A 19277-nucleotide genomic window follows, 5' to 3' on the forward strand; every position below is an offset into this window, starting at 1 on the left:
AGGTAGTCGTTCACAACTCCAGGGGCCGGTACTCATCTCCGTTTCAAAGCCGAAGAGCCAGCACTGTCCGAAGATGTCTCCATGGTCATGTGGCCGGCACGATTAAATGCCAAAGGTGCACGGAACGCCTTCCCACCAAAGTGGTTCCTATTTTTCTACTTGTATTTTTATGTGCTTTTAGGTTTGAAGAAGCTAGGACAAGTAACGGGAGCTCACTCTGTTACATGGCACTAGGGGTTCAAACTGCCAAACTGGCGATCTTTCTGATCGCTCAGTGTCTTAGCCACTGAGCCCCTGCATCCCTGCTGTAAATGGCTAGAGTCATTTAAAATGTTTGCCTTTTGAGAAATAAAATTAAGACACATGCATAAATCCAGCCCTGGAACTCAATCAAACTCACCACTGTTTGTATTGCTAAATAAAAGAGAACCACACATTTTTTCTCCAAGTTGTGCTTGTGGACAGTTGTGGTCCACCAATCAAGAAACTTTAGAGGTAGTAGGCCTTTTTGCCCAAAACTCAGGGTCAGTCCTAGCACTAAGCAGTGTGAGGCAGTTGCCGCAGGATAGATGCTAAAAACTGACGGTAAAGAAGACAGCTGTTTTCAAGTACTGCTATAGTCCTTTTCAGTCTTGATGGAAAATTCAGAAAAAGAGAGAAAAATAACATATTGTCCTTTACCTCTGGTATAAAAATATCCTGCACCATGCCTGCAAAAGCTACCTGCTTAAAATGCATACTTTACTCAAATTAGAATGCTAATGCACTAAATATCCCTCAAAACTTTCCAAAATTCACTCTTTTCTTCGTACTATTCTTTTTAATGTAGGAAGACATGCTACACCACTCTTGAATTTCTGGGATTATAAAGGATACACTTTCTGAATAATGTGACAGGTAAGCTAAAATAGCTAGATATCCTGAGGTGCTATTCTTGTATTGCAGTAAAAACTATAATGATAATGCTTTTGAGTTGGATCAATAAGCAATAGAGAATTTGCCCAGGGGACATGAAAGCATATGTGGAAATTTCAATTAGGAGTCAGTCCACTATACAAGCCAAAGTTGCATATGTCTCTATTTTACAGACTGAGAACTACATAAAGTTCATTATATGAAACCACGATTGAACTCAACTAATGTCAAGAATTCAAAATGAGAGCAACAACTGAGCAGAAGGTAGACAGCAATTCCCACTGTTGAAGGAAAGGGGAAGGGGAAGGGGAAGGGAAGGGAAGGGAAGGGAAGGGAAGGGAAGGGAAGGGAAGGGAAGGGAAGGGAAGGAAATGGGGAAAGCCATAAAAAAAATCACATTTTTTCCCTGTTAATAACCTTTATCATAAATTGATGCAAGTGTAGTGCAATCTGCCAGCATAATATGAAGAAGCATCAAGCTGTCATATAAAATGTGTACATACTGGAACAATGGGAAAAGATGGATTAAGGTGGAGATTAACATGGATTTTAATTATTAATCAGGGAAAACAATTATAGCATAACCAACCTGAGGCCTTGGATCAAACAGTTGATTATTATGCCAAATTTCTGATTTCTCTAGCAACAATGAATACTAAAGACAATTAATCCAAAGAACTAACTTCTTCAAACTCAGATTAGCAAAATGAATGTGGAAAAACTGCCATAACAACAGAAATTACAGCAAGTGCTTTCATATAGGAATCGCTATCTTGGCAAATCAAAATAGTCAGATTTATTATTCTTCATACACTCTTGATGCAAGAGAGAGGATGCTTCTTTCTTTCTTTCTTTCTTTTCTTTCTTTCATTCTTTCTTTCTTTGATAAGGCATGCCAGACTGAACCTGAGATTATTTACAAAATGGTTACTAGCCTCCTTACCATGGTGATAACTAGCTCAATGATTTTAATTTGCCCTCCTGTTGCTGGTCAAGGGGCAACGATGGGAATTTCAGTGTCATCAACAATGTAGCATTTAGCACTCTAGTATTAAAAAATGCAAAATGCAAACTAGAGAATATTACAAACATTAAACATCACCAGGACAGCTCCTGTACATGTGGAATTTCATAAATCTCACCAATGAATGATCTTGAAATTAGAAAAAAGGGAGGAACGACCAAGCAAGTTGATTAGACTTTACAAATACTAATGATTCATAAACCCAGGATAGTACATAAGATGCAAATCCCTACTAAGTGCTTCTGCTTATCTATTAAAAAGCATACAAAATAGACTCACAATATACAAACTGTATGTTTTTGTAAACAATACAGTACTTAGGAATTTATGGATCCCTTGACAGAAGATTAGATAGGCTAATTATTATTAGCCATGGTAGAATCATAGTTCTGAAGAAACCTGCCACTTCCAATTGTCAATAGAAATCCCCATCTCCTTCAGCATTCCACTGTTGAAGAGATTCTAAGGTTTCACCTACCATTTCTCCCCCATTGATTCTACCCTGTCCTTAAGAAATACAGAGAATATCTGCTTTATTCTTAAAATGTCTATTTTATAGAGGGTCAGGCTCTTCCTATTCAGAAGGAAAGTATCTATGGACAGCTATCACTGGAAGTAAAAAAAAAAGCCCTGTCAGGATTGGATTGCTTGACTATTTGGATACTTAGCCTAATCTATCAGGGATTTCTTTATAACTTCAGATCCTTATTTAGGCACACCGGATTATAACATCCATGCACTGTTACACCCACACACGACAAACATTTAATAAATTATCTATGATTTCCCAAAACATCCTTGAGCCAGAAGAATATAGAGTATGCATTATATAAAAAAGACAAGGGAAATTTTCACTTTAGGATCATAAACATTTTGCCAGAATAGTGATGAATCTATACCTACTGAGAAATAAAATCTCCAGTAAGCAAAACGCCCCAAAAAGCAAACCTTGAAAGAAGGCATTGTGAAATGCCATTGGAGATCATTTACTCTTCATTCGGTGCCATATTTCCTTGGGTTTGCTCATGTCGCTCACATTTCCCTCCTCCCTATAACTGCTGCAAACCTCTGCCCCATGCTTTCTCTCAAGGCAAAGCCTTGCTGACATCACTAATCTTACGTTAAAATTTCCCAGTGAGTGCACTAGACACACCATTTATTTTTTAAATTAAAGGAAGGAGGCTTCCCCATTGAAGAAAGTCTTCATCTACGATATGAAATTCTGCTCTTTATCCACCCCAAACTTCCACAAAAACTGCTTCCTTCCTCAGTCAAGAGAGTCTCCATTGACTTTCCAAATTGCATTTTTAAGTTGCCCAGCATCCAGAGGTCCCTTACCTTCATTGAAAACAAAATCAGAGCTGATGTCAAAGGGCTGGAGGCGGACTTCTGACAGCAAGAGAACAACCGATTTTTGGTGGTCACCGGAGCTTAAGGTGATTGTCTGCTGAGCTTGACATTCATAAGACTTCCCAGCTGGGGTGACTAAAGCAGAGAGGTGACGTGTTGTGACTGTGTGTTTCCCCGCTGTCAAGAGGAAAATATTGTTATTACATGACTATTGTAAAAAAAATTTCTAGACCAATGACTATTTAATTCAGCATTCCATGACCAACTGCACTTAATATATTTTATAAATATCTTCTCCACATCTGTGAGGTTTTAATAGCATCAACATTAAAAAGAATGTCTAAAGAACAAATTGATCAAAAAATCATTTTCGTTTGTTAAGGGACCGAAAAATGTCGACAATGAATAGCAACACTGTCTGTCAATATGCACTTTGTACGTTTGTATGTTTTTAGACTTTTTTTTCCCCTTTTAGTCTTTTTTCACTTTTGTCTTTTCATTTTGTGTATTCTTTTATATATATATATATATATATATATATATATATATATATATATATATATATATATATATATATATATATATATACTTAGTTAATATGAAAAGTCTATTTTTACAAATCAGATATTGACATTAAGAATTTGCCTAGTCGCCTGTGTTTGCAGGAAAGAAAAATAGTTTCTCTAGTATATTTAGAGATTTTAATATGTGCTCTTACAAATTAGGCTGAAATTCTAATAGACAGATATTGGAAGGAACTGGACAGCAAGAGAGAGCTGAACAATATGCAGATGAACAGACATATGTTCTCTCATACATGTCAGGAAACATTCATTTCTGTTGTACATGATTATAAGCATAAAACCTTAATTTCTGTTTTCGTAACATTCCTCCAGTCCTTGTATTCAAAACTACATAGCACAATGCGATGAAAATCATTAAATGCACAAGCAAAAGATGCTTTATTTCCCATTAGGATCCTAAAATGATGCTCACAGTTCAACACCTAATGGCTTATGCTGATGGCAGCAGCTATGATGATCCCACAAGGAATAGCAAATCCTAACTAGAAATTCAGCATTACCAGCAGTGCTATTATTAGCTTTCTATGACCAGATCCAGCTTGAAAAAAAACCACACCACCCTTTTGCAGATAACATTCCCAGGGAATCACACTCCACCAGTCATGTAGAGTCACATGTAACCCCTTCAGAGCCGCATCACAAATGGGTCCTGAGTGCCTGGATGACGCAAAGTACTGCTGATGGGGCAGAATTGGGCCTTAAAAAGCCCAAATGACAAATCCTATTGGAATGACCTCTGGACATTGCAGATCGCTACTCACAACTCGTCAGACGTATATGCTTGTGGGGATGAATGGAATTGTAGAATGATTCATCAGAAGGGGAAACATTCATGAAGGTCTGTATTGTCCACAACCCTCTCACACAAAAAAATATCAACTTTCCAAAGTATAGGAAAAAATGGACCGATAAATAAGCATACTGCAAACATTTAAGACTGAAAATGGTGTGTGTGTGTGTATGTTTTTGTGTGAATTTTCAAAATATAAACAACCCGCATGATGAAAAGAAATGTGAAAATCTTAATAAATAAAGTGAGAATCAGAAAGAGTAAAACAAAATATCCTGTTTTTGTTAAAATGGACTGCACATGTACAACAACTCATCTAACAATCCATTCAACAGGATTTATTTTGGAATACAAATGTAAAGAATTACACTGAAGAGCTTAAAAAGATCCTGATTTCTGTAGCATATCCAGTCTGGCTAAGCTATACATTCACATATAATGACCAAAACTACTGTGTTATATGTGAAAGAGATGATGTATTTCAAGCCACATGGAAAAGATACCATAGCATTTTGTATACATTATTTTTAATTTAAAATAGACTTTTCTTCCTAATTAATACTTAGAAATAGGCAAAGATGTAATGATTCAAATTACTCAGGAACAGATAAAATACAGATGGGTATGCCTTGGGCATGCTTCAATGCAGCAATGGTCGGAGAGGGGGGGCAGGACATACCCTAGAACATTCTGCAGTGCAGGAGTGCCCAGTGACAAACAGAAACACCAAGAGGAAGCCCATAAGAAAGGAACACAAAGAAATGCAATGGTAACACTGACCATTAATAGAAGCCACCCAAATAAATAGAAAGCGGTCATATTTTAGAGCACGGTAATTATATTTGAGATGTGCAGCATCTACTAACCATTCTCTATGTTAGATTACTTGAATTTTCAAATTCCCCCCTCCCAAAAAAAGAGGATTACCAACTCCAAAATCCAAGTAAAGGCAACCATGAAATAAAATCAAGTTATTCTAATTGCCCTTCAGGGAATTACATGAAACTCCCTCTATAACTGTCCAAACCCAACACTGCATTAAAAAGTGCTGGGCCCAAGATTACAGTACAGAATGCTTCCTTCATTACAAATGGGTTTACAGTATAATAATCAGAAATGATTTACAGATGCTATCTCCTAACAAGCAGAATAACTGTTATATCAATTGGGGGAAGAGGTTTTTTTTTTTAACTTTAGCTAAATAAACCTTGCCCAGGGATTTTTTTAAAGGTTTTGTTTTAATTCTGATTTATTTGCTTCATAATGATTAGAAATGAAAAAAGTACAGTCCTATTTTCCTCCTAAGAATGGAGTGATTTTATTCTTTTACAATTCTGGAGGTTTTCTTCAATAGAAAAGGGGCTCTCTAATATTTTATATTGATTTGTTTGCTTCCATCTTAATATGTCAAAAGGGCAATGCCCGGGCATCGAAGCCTACAGTAACACTGTTTTTATATGAACTATAACTCCCATCAGCTTCATTTTAACCTAAGCAGGACTTACTACCGATAGTATGGGAGCTTGTTTTGCTCGGCATCCAGGCTGATGGTCGGGCCAGGCATCAGTTTGTTCCAAACCCTGGCCTGGGGGCCGTATAGTATGGTTGGTTGACAGCAAAGATGCCCTTCTTTTTGGAAAAGCTCTTGGAAAATCTCAAGGCCAACCGCAGATTCTTAAAGCCAGCGGCTTTCGAAAAGCCCAAAAGGCCAAGCCGGACCCCGGTTCAGGCGGGATCGTTGCCCCGCCAGCTCAGCCGAGAATCCAGGCCCCAGCAGGCTGATCCTGATAGAGAAGGGGGATCTGGGGTGAAGGAGGAGGAGCCGTCGGGGAAACGTGGGCGCCCGCTTTATCCGCACTGCGGGCCGGGGAGGGGAGGCGGCAGCGGCTTCAGGCCTGAGCAGACGCGTTTGGAGGGGTAAACGGTGAGGGGGACCGGCTGGAAATGATTCAGGCTCCCTCCCGCCGCAGCAGCAGCGCTTGCAGAGACTTCGAGGTTTGCAAACAATGAGTTCCGAAGTCGCTCGTGAACTGCACGGCCTGGGCGGCTCTTTCGCTCTCGCTCTCTCCACTTTGGCCGTCTTCTGCTTCACCTATCCGCGGCCCTCGGGTCGGAACGAGAGCGCCAGTCTTTTCTAACCGGCCACCCCTACCACCAACTGCCTCTTATCCTTCTCTCCCCCACTCCCCCAGCCGCCGCCCAGACCCTCAGGCCTGAGGGCTTTGGCCGCGCCGCACTTACTGTTCACGGCGCCTTTGAAGTAGGTGCTCTCGCTGCTATCGTAAACGAACTGGACTTTGCTCATTTTCCACCAGGCCTCGGGGCCAGAGCTTTTGTTACGCGTCTCCTGTCGAGAGGGGCAAAGAAAAGACCCAAAGTCCAGGGAGGGCAAAGGAGGATTCGCCGCCAGCCCGCCCGGCCCGGCCAAGCGGACATTTATTTGCCCGCCTCCCTCTCGCAGCTTTCTGCGCTCGGCCGCCCTCCAGGGAGATTCCACGGGACAGAAGGAAGGAGGTTGACTTGATACTTCTTCGGCGCCCTTTGGCGACGGCGCACGGTCTAATGATAATGATAATAAATTTACCTGGCTTGAACATTCTGACTCTACAAAAAAACACCCTACTTGGAACAACTTACGTCCTCCGACGTTACCTTAGCAATTCCTAGGTCCTTGGTTAGGACTCGAGCTGTTGGGCTAGCAACCAGCCCCAAAGGCTGTGAATCTCACCAAAGATTATCATCAATCATCATCATCATCATCATCATCATATATTTTAAGAAGGTACTTGGTTGATACCTAGGACGCTGGCAGCAAACCGTATCAACCATTAGCACCAGTCAATTGTATTTGTGATGCATTTTTGAATGTTCAGTTGGCTGAGTTGCATGTTTAATGAATAAAGTATATAAATAATAATAATAATAATAATAATAATAATAATAATAATAATAATGATGATGATGATGATGATGATGATGATGATGATAAGTTTCCTAACTCTCCGTGTTGTCAAATAATAGCTACGTCAAACTAGCGTTGAGGTGGGTCTCTTCATTTTATTTCTCACCCCCTCACACTACCGATTCCCCCCCCCCTTTCCAACCTCAGGCTGATTCCTTCACTTCGGTTTTTTCTCGGGTCCTGCGAGGTGATTCTGTCCCCCCCCCCCCCATCCACTTCCCCGGCATTTTTTCCCCTCCTTGCCGGGCCTCTCCTTCGAGGCGGACCTTGGGCGGTCTTCCCACCGATACCTTGACAAAATAAAGGCTGAGGGTGTAAGCTCTGTTGAGCCAGGAAATGTGGAGCTCGGATTCGTTGCTGCTGCATTTGCCTCGCTCCTCGGCTCCGCGGGAAAGCGGGATGTAGGCTTGCTCGGTGATCATCTGAAGGCACGACACGACACGACACAAGGACGCGTTAGGTCCCGAACCCCCCCCCCCCAAAAAAAAACACTTCCACAAAGAGCATTGGGAAAAAGAAGTGAGGTTCCCCATCCTCACACCTCCATCTCCCGCTGCCCAATATAATAGATCATAAGAACATAAATATGGCTAGCTTCATCTCCCCACAATGGGTTGTGAAACGTAACCTTATTTACTGTACCGCCCGAGATGTAATAATAATTACCCATAATAGACCAACGCTCCCCCATCCTCCCCGCACCTCCTCTCCCCAGGGACTCGAGATGAGTAATTATATAGTGTCATTCTCTTCCCCTCCCCCTCCCCCCCGTGGTATGAAAAAGAAGAAAAGATTGAAGTAAACTTTGTGCACTTTCCACGATTTTTTAAAAAAAGTCTTTTCTGCAGCGAAAGGAGACCAGGAGCGGAGGCAGGATAGACAACTCTTTGCAAACTATATGTAGGGGGGTGGAGGGTTGGCGATGCTTTAGCTGCAGTTCCCCCCCCCCCCGTGTGAGTGACGGGGAGGGAGAGAAAGCGAAGTTGCATTGCCTTAGCAACATGCCGCTTTTTTAAAAGCTGCGATTTTAAGATTCTCTGTCTCTCCCCCTGCGCGCGCGTACACCACACACACACACACACACACACACACACACACACACACACATACACACTCAAGCCTAAGCCACAGATACCCCCCACATATTGAAATGCATCCTTCTCCCGTTTTTAATAGATGATATTCAAATGAAAAGAAGAGAATCTCACATCAACAAAATTGCTGGCCCAAATCTCGTAGGGGACGACTAATTTCGCCGCGAATTCCGCCATGAGGCAGGTTGTTCCGTTTTCCCGAACTACAAAAATAGCCTTTTCGGGATTTGGAGATAAGCCCGAAAGGTTTTCCGCTTCTTGTTCTGCCAGCCCACCAGCGAGTGCATCTGTTGGGAGAAAAAAAATAGGGAAAGAGAAACGAGGGGATTCAGATTTAGGTTGCCGAAAGGAGGGGATTTCTCTCTACCTGCAGCTTCTGCCTGCTCTGGGCATGAAGTTAAATCAGTTACAATTTCACCAGAGAACTCCAGCGATCTACCTTTCCCGGGGCGATGGGGACTAGGGGGGGGGGGGGGAGCTATTAGTCACATCTATTTTTCTTACACCCAGGACACACAAGCGATCTTTTCTGCCTATTTTCCTCTCCCCTTTCCCCAAATCGAGCTGAAAAAAGGCGAATAGGCGGAACATTTTCGGGGTCGGGGCGATGAGAGGCAAGTCCCTGCTAAAGGCGGGAAAGCATGTACTCACGGAAAAGCAAAAGCAGTCCCTGCAGTCGCGGGATAGCTCCCGAGGTTTCGCACCTTCTCCGCTCCATGCTTCCCAAGCCGAGCCCGCAAGGAAGAAGGCAAAGAGACGGGAAGCCGTGTGAATGGGCTTCCCCTCGCCCGCTCCCGCTACTGCAGCGTCTCTGCGCGGAGGCGAATGCGCCTCGGTTAGTTTTCCGAGCTCCGAGTAAGTGGCGGGGAGGCGGGGTGTACGTGGTAGGCCGGCGGGAGTTGTCCGAGGTACTGAACAACTCCGTGGTCCTTAAACGTTCCCCAGCTGGTTCCGGGGAGAGAGAGTTGTCCAGGCTACCGTCCCACAGCTCGTGACTTGCCGCAACTCGCTCAACAAAAAGTGGAACTTCAAAAGGCCACTGCCAGAGTTGGCTGGTAAAGCACCTGCTTCGGATTAAAATCTCTGCCAGTGTTGTGTCTTTGCTTCCCTTGCCCATTCCACTCCCCCAGATCATTGTCTTCACCAGGCAGCTCCAATTGTCTTGAAGAAATCCAACTACGCATTCCTTCTCCCTCCATCCTTCTTCCAGACGACGCCTCTTTTATTAACTTCACAAGATTGAGAAGTTCAAAATACTCTTTCCTGATCCTGTTTAAGATAGTTCCCCTCTTCCTACACACACACACACACACACACAGAGAGAGAGAGAGAGAGAGAGAGAGAGAGAGAGAGAGAGAGAGAGAGAGAGAGAGAGAGGATGCTGCTTGCAGATGTTAGCGGGTTAGTTCTTTAGCCAGATTTTGAGGTTGTGCACCTTAAACATAACCTTATAACGTGCTTATGAAATTCTCCAGTAATGCAGAAAATTTATATTAGTGAGACAGGAAGAAACTGAAAGATCAGCAAAGATACACACAAAGGGAAATAATGTGTAGAGGGGGGAAAGATGCTCACTGATCTGAAACCAAATGGGATATGGTGCCCTTCCAAATCTCGCTCTCTTTCTTATACACGCCACTTAGCCAGATAGATATACTTAGCTTAGAGAGAAATAAAGGAGGTAAACTCAAAAGACAATGCAAGTGATTGATTTAAATGGAGTCTGTAATCTTTAAATATTGCTCCAAAGACATACCATAATGTTTTGGGATCTATTCATTCATTCTCTTAAAGTGTCAGATTGGCTCTGAATTTACCTGCAGTATATGAATATGAGCTCAATAAGGCTTATTGCCAGAGGACAGCTTATATGCTTGCAGTGATGATACATTTCTGATCTATTATAAAAAGAACATGCATACACATAGCTACCTCATGACTGGCGTTTAAATTAGAACCCAGCAATCCCAGGTCCAACTTTCCAATTAACCATGCTGCTCACTGAGCCTTTGAGCCAGTCACAGTCACAATCGTTCTTACTCTACAGTTGTAGAGTACCATGATGGGTGATGTAATGCAAATCACCATGCAGTCCTTAGTAGGAAGACAATTATAAATATGATTAATACAATAAAATCATCACCAGGCCAGCCTTTGCACTTAGAGAAGCTGCTGCACTAGTATGATCACTCCTTTTGAGATTTGCCTCCATAGATTTTTCTGATGGAAGCTAATGTGATTGTGGAAGCAAATCATCACACAGGGAAGCAGAGTAAGCCATGATAGATAGCCTTGCTCAGTAGTGTGGCTTCTCCTTCCCACAATGAACACTCCCTAAATCGACTCATATCCCAGCCTCCTGTGGGTATAAATCTATGCATTCATGCCCATAGAATTGAAGCCTTAGTCTAGTCATCACTACTAACAAATATTTTGGGCAAACTCAGTATCAAATTTAACTGTTAATATTTTTCAATTCTCTTAAATTTGCAATATATCCACTTGTCAAAAGCATATATATTAGAGATATGTAATTTGGTCTCCCAATATTTTTTTCTGCTCCAAGTCGGGCACTTCCTTGAATTTTAAAAAGGCACATTGCATTTGAAATGTAGTTCCACTTCTATGCATATGTGCCTAGGGAGCATCCCAATTAACCAAACACACAGTACATAGGTAAGTAGTAATGCTGAGTTTCTACCTGGAAGGAAATGCCATTAAACTCAGTAGAATTCATTTTTATGGCTAGGATTGCACTGGGAAATATAAAATGTTATATTTAATTTTGGAGTGTAATAAATTGTTCTTTGCTCTGTTTGTGCATTCACCACTGGAAGAAAGCAATTGCTGTAAGGCCTAAAATTATATCAGGGCATCAAATCAAGCACTTCATAAATATCAAATTTAGCATGGAGTGAAAATCCAAAATAAGACTGAAGACTTTTAAAAATAAGATTATATTTTGTAAAAAACAACAACAACAACAACAACAACAACAACAACAACCAGAGACCCAGACTTCCCTCTACCCATCCACCATGTTTCACCACTGAGTGCTTCTGCAGCAGACATTAGGGAGCTAAAATCCGCTGCAACCAGAGCTGCAGGAAAACAATCCAGTTCATTGAAGTTCGTTGATCCTAAATGTATAATGGGTTAGAATTAGTTAGTGTCACAATAAATGAGAAAGACTAATAATCAGTTAATCATCCTGGGGATATAATCATCAACTTATGATACTTTGTATCCAAGAACATAATCCCCCTATCTTGAATTCAGGTATTCCAAATGATTTTTTAAGAAAAAACAGTAAAAGGAGTTATCTGATATGGTACACATGTCTAGGGCACATGCTTTTTCTTCATTTCCATTTTTCCATTCATTCAATCTTGGAATAGATATTCTTCCCCCTAATAGTCCTATTTGAAAGATTTTCCAGCACTTAAAATGAATAATTTAACAGAAATGCATCAAAAATGTTTGCAAAGATATATACTAGCATATTTAATATGCTCTTTAAAGTCTTATAAAAACATTGACACATGGTTGAACTATAGCAAATTCAATTTTCAAAAACAAAAACTGAAGTGTCCAAGATCCTAATTTTAACAGTTATTTGACCAACTATATTTCATATTTTTATAAGATCAAATTACAGTTATCATTTTGTGCATATTGCACGGCTATTCATTTTTCGTAAAATACATTGGCAGGTTATTGTTAGTAGTTTAGTACTTTAAATGCCACATTAATCCATATGATATGGTGAAATACTGCAGTGGACTGTTTTTTTTTTATTTTTTTGATTATGTCACATAGTAATTTTGTTTTGGAACTTTTATTGATCTTGTAGCTATTTCTTAAATCCATCTCTGGTTAAAATCAAGAAGGCAAGTAACAAAGGAATGTTTTCATGACTGCAAAGGGATTGATATGTCCAAACACTTTGTTTCTTTTTCTCTTTAAATGAGTATTCTGACTCCGTGAATTCCATTTGGGAGACTGCTTAAACATCTGGATTGCAGAGTTTTGTAAATGACATGGAACTAAATCTAGGGTTGGATTTTGTTTAAAATGTGATTTCCCACTTTGTTGGTAAGTTCTCTAGAAATAAATAGCTTTAACATTTTAAAGAAAAAAAATACAAATCAGGAAAACTTATTAAGCAACCAGAAATTTCCTTACAATATTGTCACTTTTTCTTGTATTTGTATACAGTATATTACTGGTGACTGGTCAATGGCTGTAAATAAATGTTACCATTGTTCCTATTTGAAACGGTGGTGGCCAAATCAGGGCCTCTTAATTATTAAAGTCAGGATGCTTTGAAATGGGGAACTGGACAGAGATGTTCCAAGCTGTGCCAATTTGTACTGCAAATGGGACAGAAGGAAATTAACCATGGAGAAGCACATCTGAGCGCCAGTACTTTCATACCCTATTGTTGTGAATGACAACCATTATTATATCATAACCCTTTAGTGATTTCAGTCCCTTGTTGGAATTTGGTGACTCCTCCAATTCCTTTCTTTGAAGGGAAGAAAGGAATGACAGGGAAAAGAACAAGCAAAGCTGCCCTATTTTCTTCAAAAATTTAAATTTAAAATTATGTTCACTAATGAGCATTCAGATTGCTTTGGGCACCCAAGAAATATTGCCCTGTTTCTTTTAAACCCCGTCACTGAGTCTTCAAGAGATACATTTTTCTCTCCTCCAATGTAAAGAGGATTTGACCAAAAGAATATGATTTCAGATGGTGTAATGGGTGCCATAGTCCAATCTCAAGCACAATAATACACCTATGATTCAGTCTATCTCAAATCTCTCTATGGAGCAAAACTACATGGAAAGTAATAAATTAAAGAAGAATGAAAGAAGGCTTCCTGCTTTTCTCATACCAAATATAGTATGTTTGAAAAATCAAGTTTAAAAATACCTCTAATGTCAGAGTTCCAATTATCATGCAGAATTAAATTAAGAGCTCAAAACATAACTTTCATCAAAGTTCCAATTTAATAAGACAGACATGTTGGCAGATCTGTGGAATCCCAATTCTAAAAGCTTCCTGGGATTCCACCCAGTTGAAAATTCGTGATCTTATCCTGACACCCATAAATCCATCACATAGTCCAATCTTCTTCGCCCATGCTGGCATTTCCACCCATCTAGTTCCAGTCAGATGCAGAGATGCGGAGACAAAAGATGACTTTGGGCTGCTAGAAAAGAATGACAACAACATATTCCACAATTCTACTCCTTTCTATTCCCCATCCCAATTACTACACTAATGAAAGAGCATAATGAAATAAGAGAGAGTGTGGCAGGCCAAAGATCCTAAAAAGGAATATAACAGCAGGCCTGACATCTGGATTGATAATGCTGTTGTCAAACCCCTTAGATTTCCTCATTTTGATATGATCAATTTTGATATGATATGATATGAAGTTGATAATAGTGGAAGTTTTATTGTGCATCACAACACTTGTGATGAGAAGAGGTAATTTCTTCTCATTTTCATTTTCTTTAGTGCACTTCAGGAAGTTTGTTTTCAAGGGAGGGAAGTAAAGTAACTAAAATCTGGAGAATATATTCACAAAAATCTATACTTTTAACCAAAACCAAACTAAATTTGAGATATTGCAATTCATATTTGCTGAAAACATAAAGAAATCTTCCTTTAGCATCCTATGTGCAAGTTTCTTTGCTTCCATTTGTCATTTGCAAGCAAATTCTGAATATAAATGTTCTCACACCTTGAATTAAAATGTAATGTCACCAGAGGAAAAATACAGGCCATTAAAATAAAGCATTTTTATAGCTACATTTGGTGCAGGAAACCAAACGTAGCTATAAATGTCAAACATTTACAGATCAGTACACAGTTTAAGCAATACAATAGCTTAATGTGTTGGTTAATGTATGTAAAGCATTCTTTGTTTTTACTCAGATGAAACGAAGAAATGGAGGAAGAGAAGAAGTAGCTGCTTTAATAAACTCCCTGTATTTTCTTCAGTATGTAATTTAGTAAAATGGCATCCTTTTTACATAAGAGCAGGGACGCGGTGGCTCAGTGGCTAAGACACTGAGCTTGTCGATCAGAAGGTCAGCAGTTCAGCAGTTCGAATCCCTAGCATGTGTAACGGAACGAGCTCCCCTTACTTCTCTCAGCTTCTGCCAACCTAGCAGTTCGAAAGCATATAAAAATGTAAGTAGAAAAATAGGAACCACCTTTGGTGGGAAGGTAACAGGATTCCGTGCATCTTCGGCATTTAGTCATGCCGGCCACATAACCACGGAGATGTCTTCGGACAGCGCTGGCTCTTCGGCTTTGAAATAGAGATGAGCATCGCCCCCTAGAGTTGGGAACAACTAGTACATATGTGCGGGGGAACATTTACCTATATACATAAGAGCAATTATAAATTCACCAACTCTCTTTCTCTCTCCCTGTCTCTGTGAGTGTGTATGTGTGATGTGTGTGCTATAAGAGACTGCAGTGTGGAGCAACATATATCAGCAGAAACAGTGTGTTCCTTTTCCATAGTGTCTATTATTTCAACTGATCTTTGCTAAGACCCACCATTCAAAGTCATTTATTATGCAATATGCTATTTGTGAACATATATTTGTGAGCCGGGTTTTCTCAACCAGTGTCTGCAGCTCCAAATGGAGAGAGGATTCTGGCTAAACGATTACAGATTAACCTTGGATAATTATTTTTTATCATTTGCAAAAGGCAAGACAAACTTTATTTCAAACTACGAATCAAATTCATGCCTGGATTCCTCATCAGCTTTTCATTGCTAATTGTCAACTATTTATCTCTGCGCTGGGGAACATTCTATCTCAGCTCTGCTCTTTCAGTAGACAGCTTGGAAGAATTTTTCTCTAATAAAAGTGGCAAATGTTGTTTATTCTTGATTATTCTTCCACTCTCTTTTGTGTTCCCTCTCCCCCCATTGGTTTAAAGTAGTGTCTCAATTTCCTCTACCCACAGCTTTTTGACTAATGATCAACTGACTTTGCACCATTGATTGATTTTACAAGTGAGAGGTTTATTTGTACCACCATATAAAGATTTATTTATTTATTTTATTGTGGTGTTCCTAGACTGCCCATTTCCCTCAATCTTAATTAACAGAACAATTCTAATTAGCAGGACATTCCATCACTTCCAAATTCCTGCCACTTGGATTATGGTGGGAATGACGGAGCATGCCTTCTTTTTCTTCCTCCTGCTTCTTTTTAATCACTTCCCTTTAGAACCAAAGTAGTGCAAGTTAAATTGATTCAGAGTTCTGTTAAAAAAAAAAAACAAGGTTGAGGGGTGGGATGCATCTGTAAATCAATAGCAAGATTATTTTAAATGGGGCAATAGGAGATTACAAAATACGTATACACCTGAGATTTCCAATGACTATTTTCCCTGAGCTGTGGGGGGAAAATTGAGTCATTAAATTTTCAAACCAGTTGAGGTTTTTTTTTGGGGGGGGGGGTGGAGGGGGTGGAATGAGGCATGGATGTCTTTAAGAGATCTGCCAAAAGTTGAAAGTGGATTGTTCATTGTTGTTAGCATGTTTTCTAAGCAATAGCAAATGACAAATAATAAGGAATTCACTCAACTGTCAAACTACCATAGACTCTTCAACCAAATACTTAGAAGGTAAGAAAATCTCATATATATATATTTCCGGAGGGCTTGGAAGTAGGCAGTGGTGGGATTCAATTTTTTTTACTACCGGTTCTGTGGGCCTGGCTTGCTGGGCGTGGCAGGGGAAGGATACTGTAAAATCTCCATTCCCTCTCCACTCCAGGGGAAGGTCACTGATCGGCTGGAACTTGGGAGGCAGAGAATAGATGGGGGCGGGGCCAGTCAGAGGTGGTATTTACTGGTTCTCTGAACTACTCAAAATTTCCACTACTGGTTCTCCAGAACTGGTCAGAACCTGATGAATATCACCTCTGGAAGTAGGTCATTTTTGCTAAGTTCTTGATCAAATGTATTTTCTGCCTCTAATGTACTGAAATGACCAGCCAGATTTCCTTCCCCCAAGATGCTATCAGAAGAAGCAAATTCCTTTGTCCATTCCTTGACATCCTACATTTGTAGAAGGAAGCCTATCATCTCCAAAGCTTAAGCCATCATAGAATCATTGTTCCAAGTTCTTGTGTGATTTCTCTGGACAATGCTACATTTTTCAAAACATACACTTCAACTGTCCTTGGTAGGATACTGAATCCAGACATCTGACATACTAGGGAAACAGTACGCTGCTTGCAGTGGGTAACTTTTAGACAGTTGGTTCCAGGATAAGGTTTGGGCTCATAAAAGAAAACAGCAGCTGCTCTATTTTCTTCTCTCAATTCAGAGCTCCTGAATGTAGCCCTTGTAAGTGAGGTTATTGACTTCTATTGACTGAAAGGTAGCAGTGATTTAAAATGTAATTTCCAAAATTGATAGGGTGGAACAGAAGTCTCCATGTCTTCTCCACACAGAAAGTGGCAGAAAGAATGGATTTTTACCATTATAGAAAGCAAAACTGCAGTTTAATGCAAGTAGTTTTTACGTTTCTTTGGAGGCAATGGATGTAAGATGATTTTTTTCAGATAAAACTATCACTGATTATGGTGGTAGTAGTAAGAAGCACACATCTTTGTTATGACATGCCTATTTATTTTTTATTTTATTTATATCTCACCTTTATTATTTTTATTAAAAAAAATCAAGGTGGCGAACATATCTGATACTCCTTCCTCCTCCTATTCCCCCCCCCCCTGAATTGGATTGGGCTGAAAGAGAATGACTGGCCCAAAGTCACCCAGCTGGCTTTCATGACAAGGCAGTCTCCTGGTTTCTAGCTTGGTGCCTTAGCCACCAGATCAAACTGGGTCTCTCTAGCAAACAAAGGAACAATATAATCAAGCTGGTTTGGGAAGGAGCAACACACTGAATGTGCAATTATCAATTCGGGAGTGAAAAGGCAAGTCTAAAATGTGGCATTCCCTGTTAGTGCAGGATGTTTTGTGGACAATGTCTCTATAATGAGTGATGAAAATGCAATGTGTCTGTATCATATTAGATCAGAAACTGGCAACTTTAGGAAATAGTGATACATTAAAAAATATTATTGGTTTATATACTCACAGAAGGACTGCTATTATCTCCATCTGAGAAGTTTGTGGGGAGAGAGGTGGGGCTTGACGTCGCAACGACACGACATGCAATCTTAGAGCTCCAGGATTGCTGTCGATATCTCTGTTCCTGGACGGTCCTTTTGGACCTAAACTGTTCTGAAGGAACAGTGATAAAGAAGAGCATGTCCTGCTGATCTCAGGGGCATCGCAAAGCCCCTGATTGATCCAGGAGAAAGCTCTTTTTGCCAGCTACAAGAGAAGCAGCCAAAATGGCGGCAGAAGGTTGGGACAAGCCCCTGAAACAGAAGCAGTACAGTAGTGACAGTGTGCGTCAAAATGGTGAGAAAATTTTTTATTATTAGAGAAGGGAAAACCCAAAAGACTTGGAGTTTAAAATAAAATTGAAGACAGAATAAGCAGCGAATTAAGCCTGGTTTAAAACTATCATGTAATCTTTTCTACCTTAACTTTGTTTGTTTTTTATGGATGGACTTTTTACAAATGCCTCTTACTTTTAAACTGGACTGGTCTCTTTTTTTCCTTCTTCCTCTGTACTTTTTCCATTTTTTGTATTCGTGGATTAAAAATTTCTTCTCTCGTAAGGCTTGGACTGAGCGTAATTTTTAAACATTTTCCCCCCTCTTTTGGAGCTTGGAGTTTACAGAGAGAGGCAAAACCAGATGGAAAAGAGGTACTGCCATCTTGTGGCTAGAGGCTTGGCAATATCTGATAAAGCTATAAGTTTTGTTTACTGAAAGGGTCAGTGGAAAATGTTTTGTTTATACAAGTGTTCCTTTGAAGGAAAGAGAAAGCTTTGATTTGAAAAACTCACTGAATTTGTTTGAAACCTAAAAAGTCTAGGATGTTTTAGCAGTGTTTATAACTTGGAAAATGGCACAATGTGAAGAAGAAAAGGCACTAACTTTGCAAAGAATTTTTTTAGAAATTTAAAAAGTTTTAATAATCACAGAGAGAATTGAAAAGAAGCTTGAAATTATAGATCAAAATACAGAAAGTACAGGGACAGAAGTTTGAGGACAGAGCTGAAAAAATAACACAGAGACCTATGAAAGTGATAAGAAAATTGTTGACACTGACAGCAAACTGAGAAGTGGAGGGAAATGACAAGGGTGAAATATGGAAAGGAGAGATCGATGAACTGGAACTTTATTTCAGATGTCAGAATATAGATGAAGAAAGGAGAGAAAATTTGGCAGAAATAATGAGAGTAATCTCGGCAGAAGCACTAATGATAAGAAAAGTTAAGCTGATAAAAGGAACAGATAAGAGGGTTTTGAATCCTTATAAGACATGCAATGAACAAATTCTTAAGAGAAGTCCACATAAGACTTATCAAGAAAACACTTAGAATACAGACTTTACAAATAGCAAGAGATATTGGACTACACTATTCTGAAAGGAT

At 39.9% G+C, this 19277-nt stretch overlaps 1 protein-coding gene across 3 annotated transcripts in view; it reads right to left on the bottom strand.

Annotated features, from left to right (window-relative positions):
• The window catches only part of LAMP5 (lysosomal associated membrane protein family member 5), a 17612-nt gene extending 7848 nt beyond the window's left edge, over positions 1 to 9764 (bottom strand). For 2 of the 3 annotated variants that reach the window (XR_014174349.1, XR_014174350.1), the window contains exons 1-5: positions 9371 to 9762; positions 8834 to 9006; positions 7916 to 8047; positions 6905 to 7010; positions 3278 to 3466 (exon numbers count right to left, since the gene is read on the bottom strand). Coding sequence is in view for 1 of the 3 variants with exons in the window: in XM_081941183.1 (XP_081797309.1) it covers positions 3278 to 3466; positions 6905 to 7010; positions 7916 to 8047; positions 8834 to 9006; positions 9371 to 9437 (667 nt within the window). In the remaining 2 variants the exon portion in view is untranslated. Of the gene's footprint in view, positions 1 to 3277; positions 3467 to 6904; positions 7011 to 7915; positions 8048 to 8833; positions 9007 to 9370 lie in introns of all 3 variants that reach the window. The other variant, XM_081941183.1, reaches the window with a different exon arrangement.
• Positions 9765 to 19277: the final 9513 nt, after the last annotated feature.

The sequence above is a fragment of the Natrix helvetica genome (genome assembly GCF_964273705.1).
Source record: "Natrix helvetica genome assembly, chromosome: 2".
Lineage (NCBI taxonomy): Eukaryota > Metazoa > Chordata > Lepidosauria > Squamata > Natricidae > Natrix > Natrix helvetica.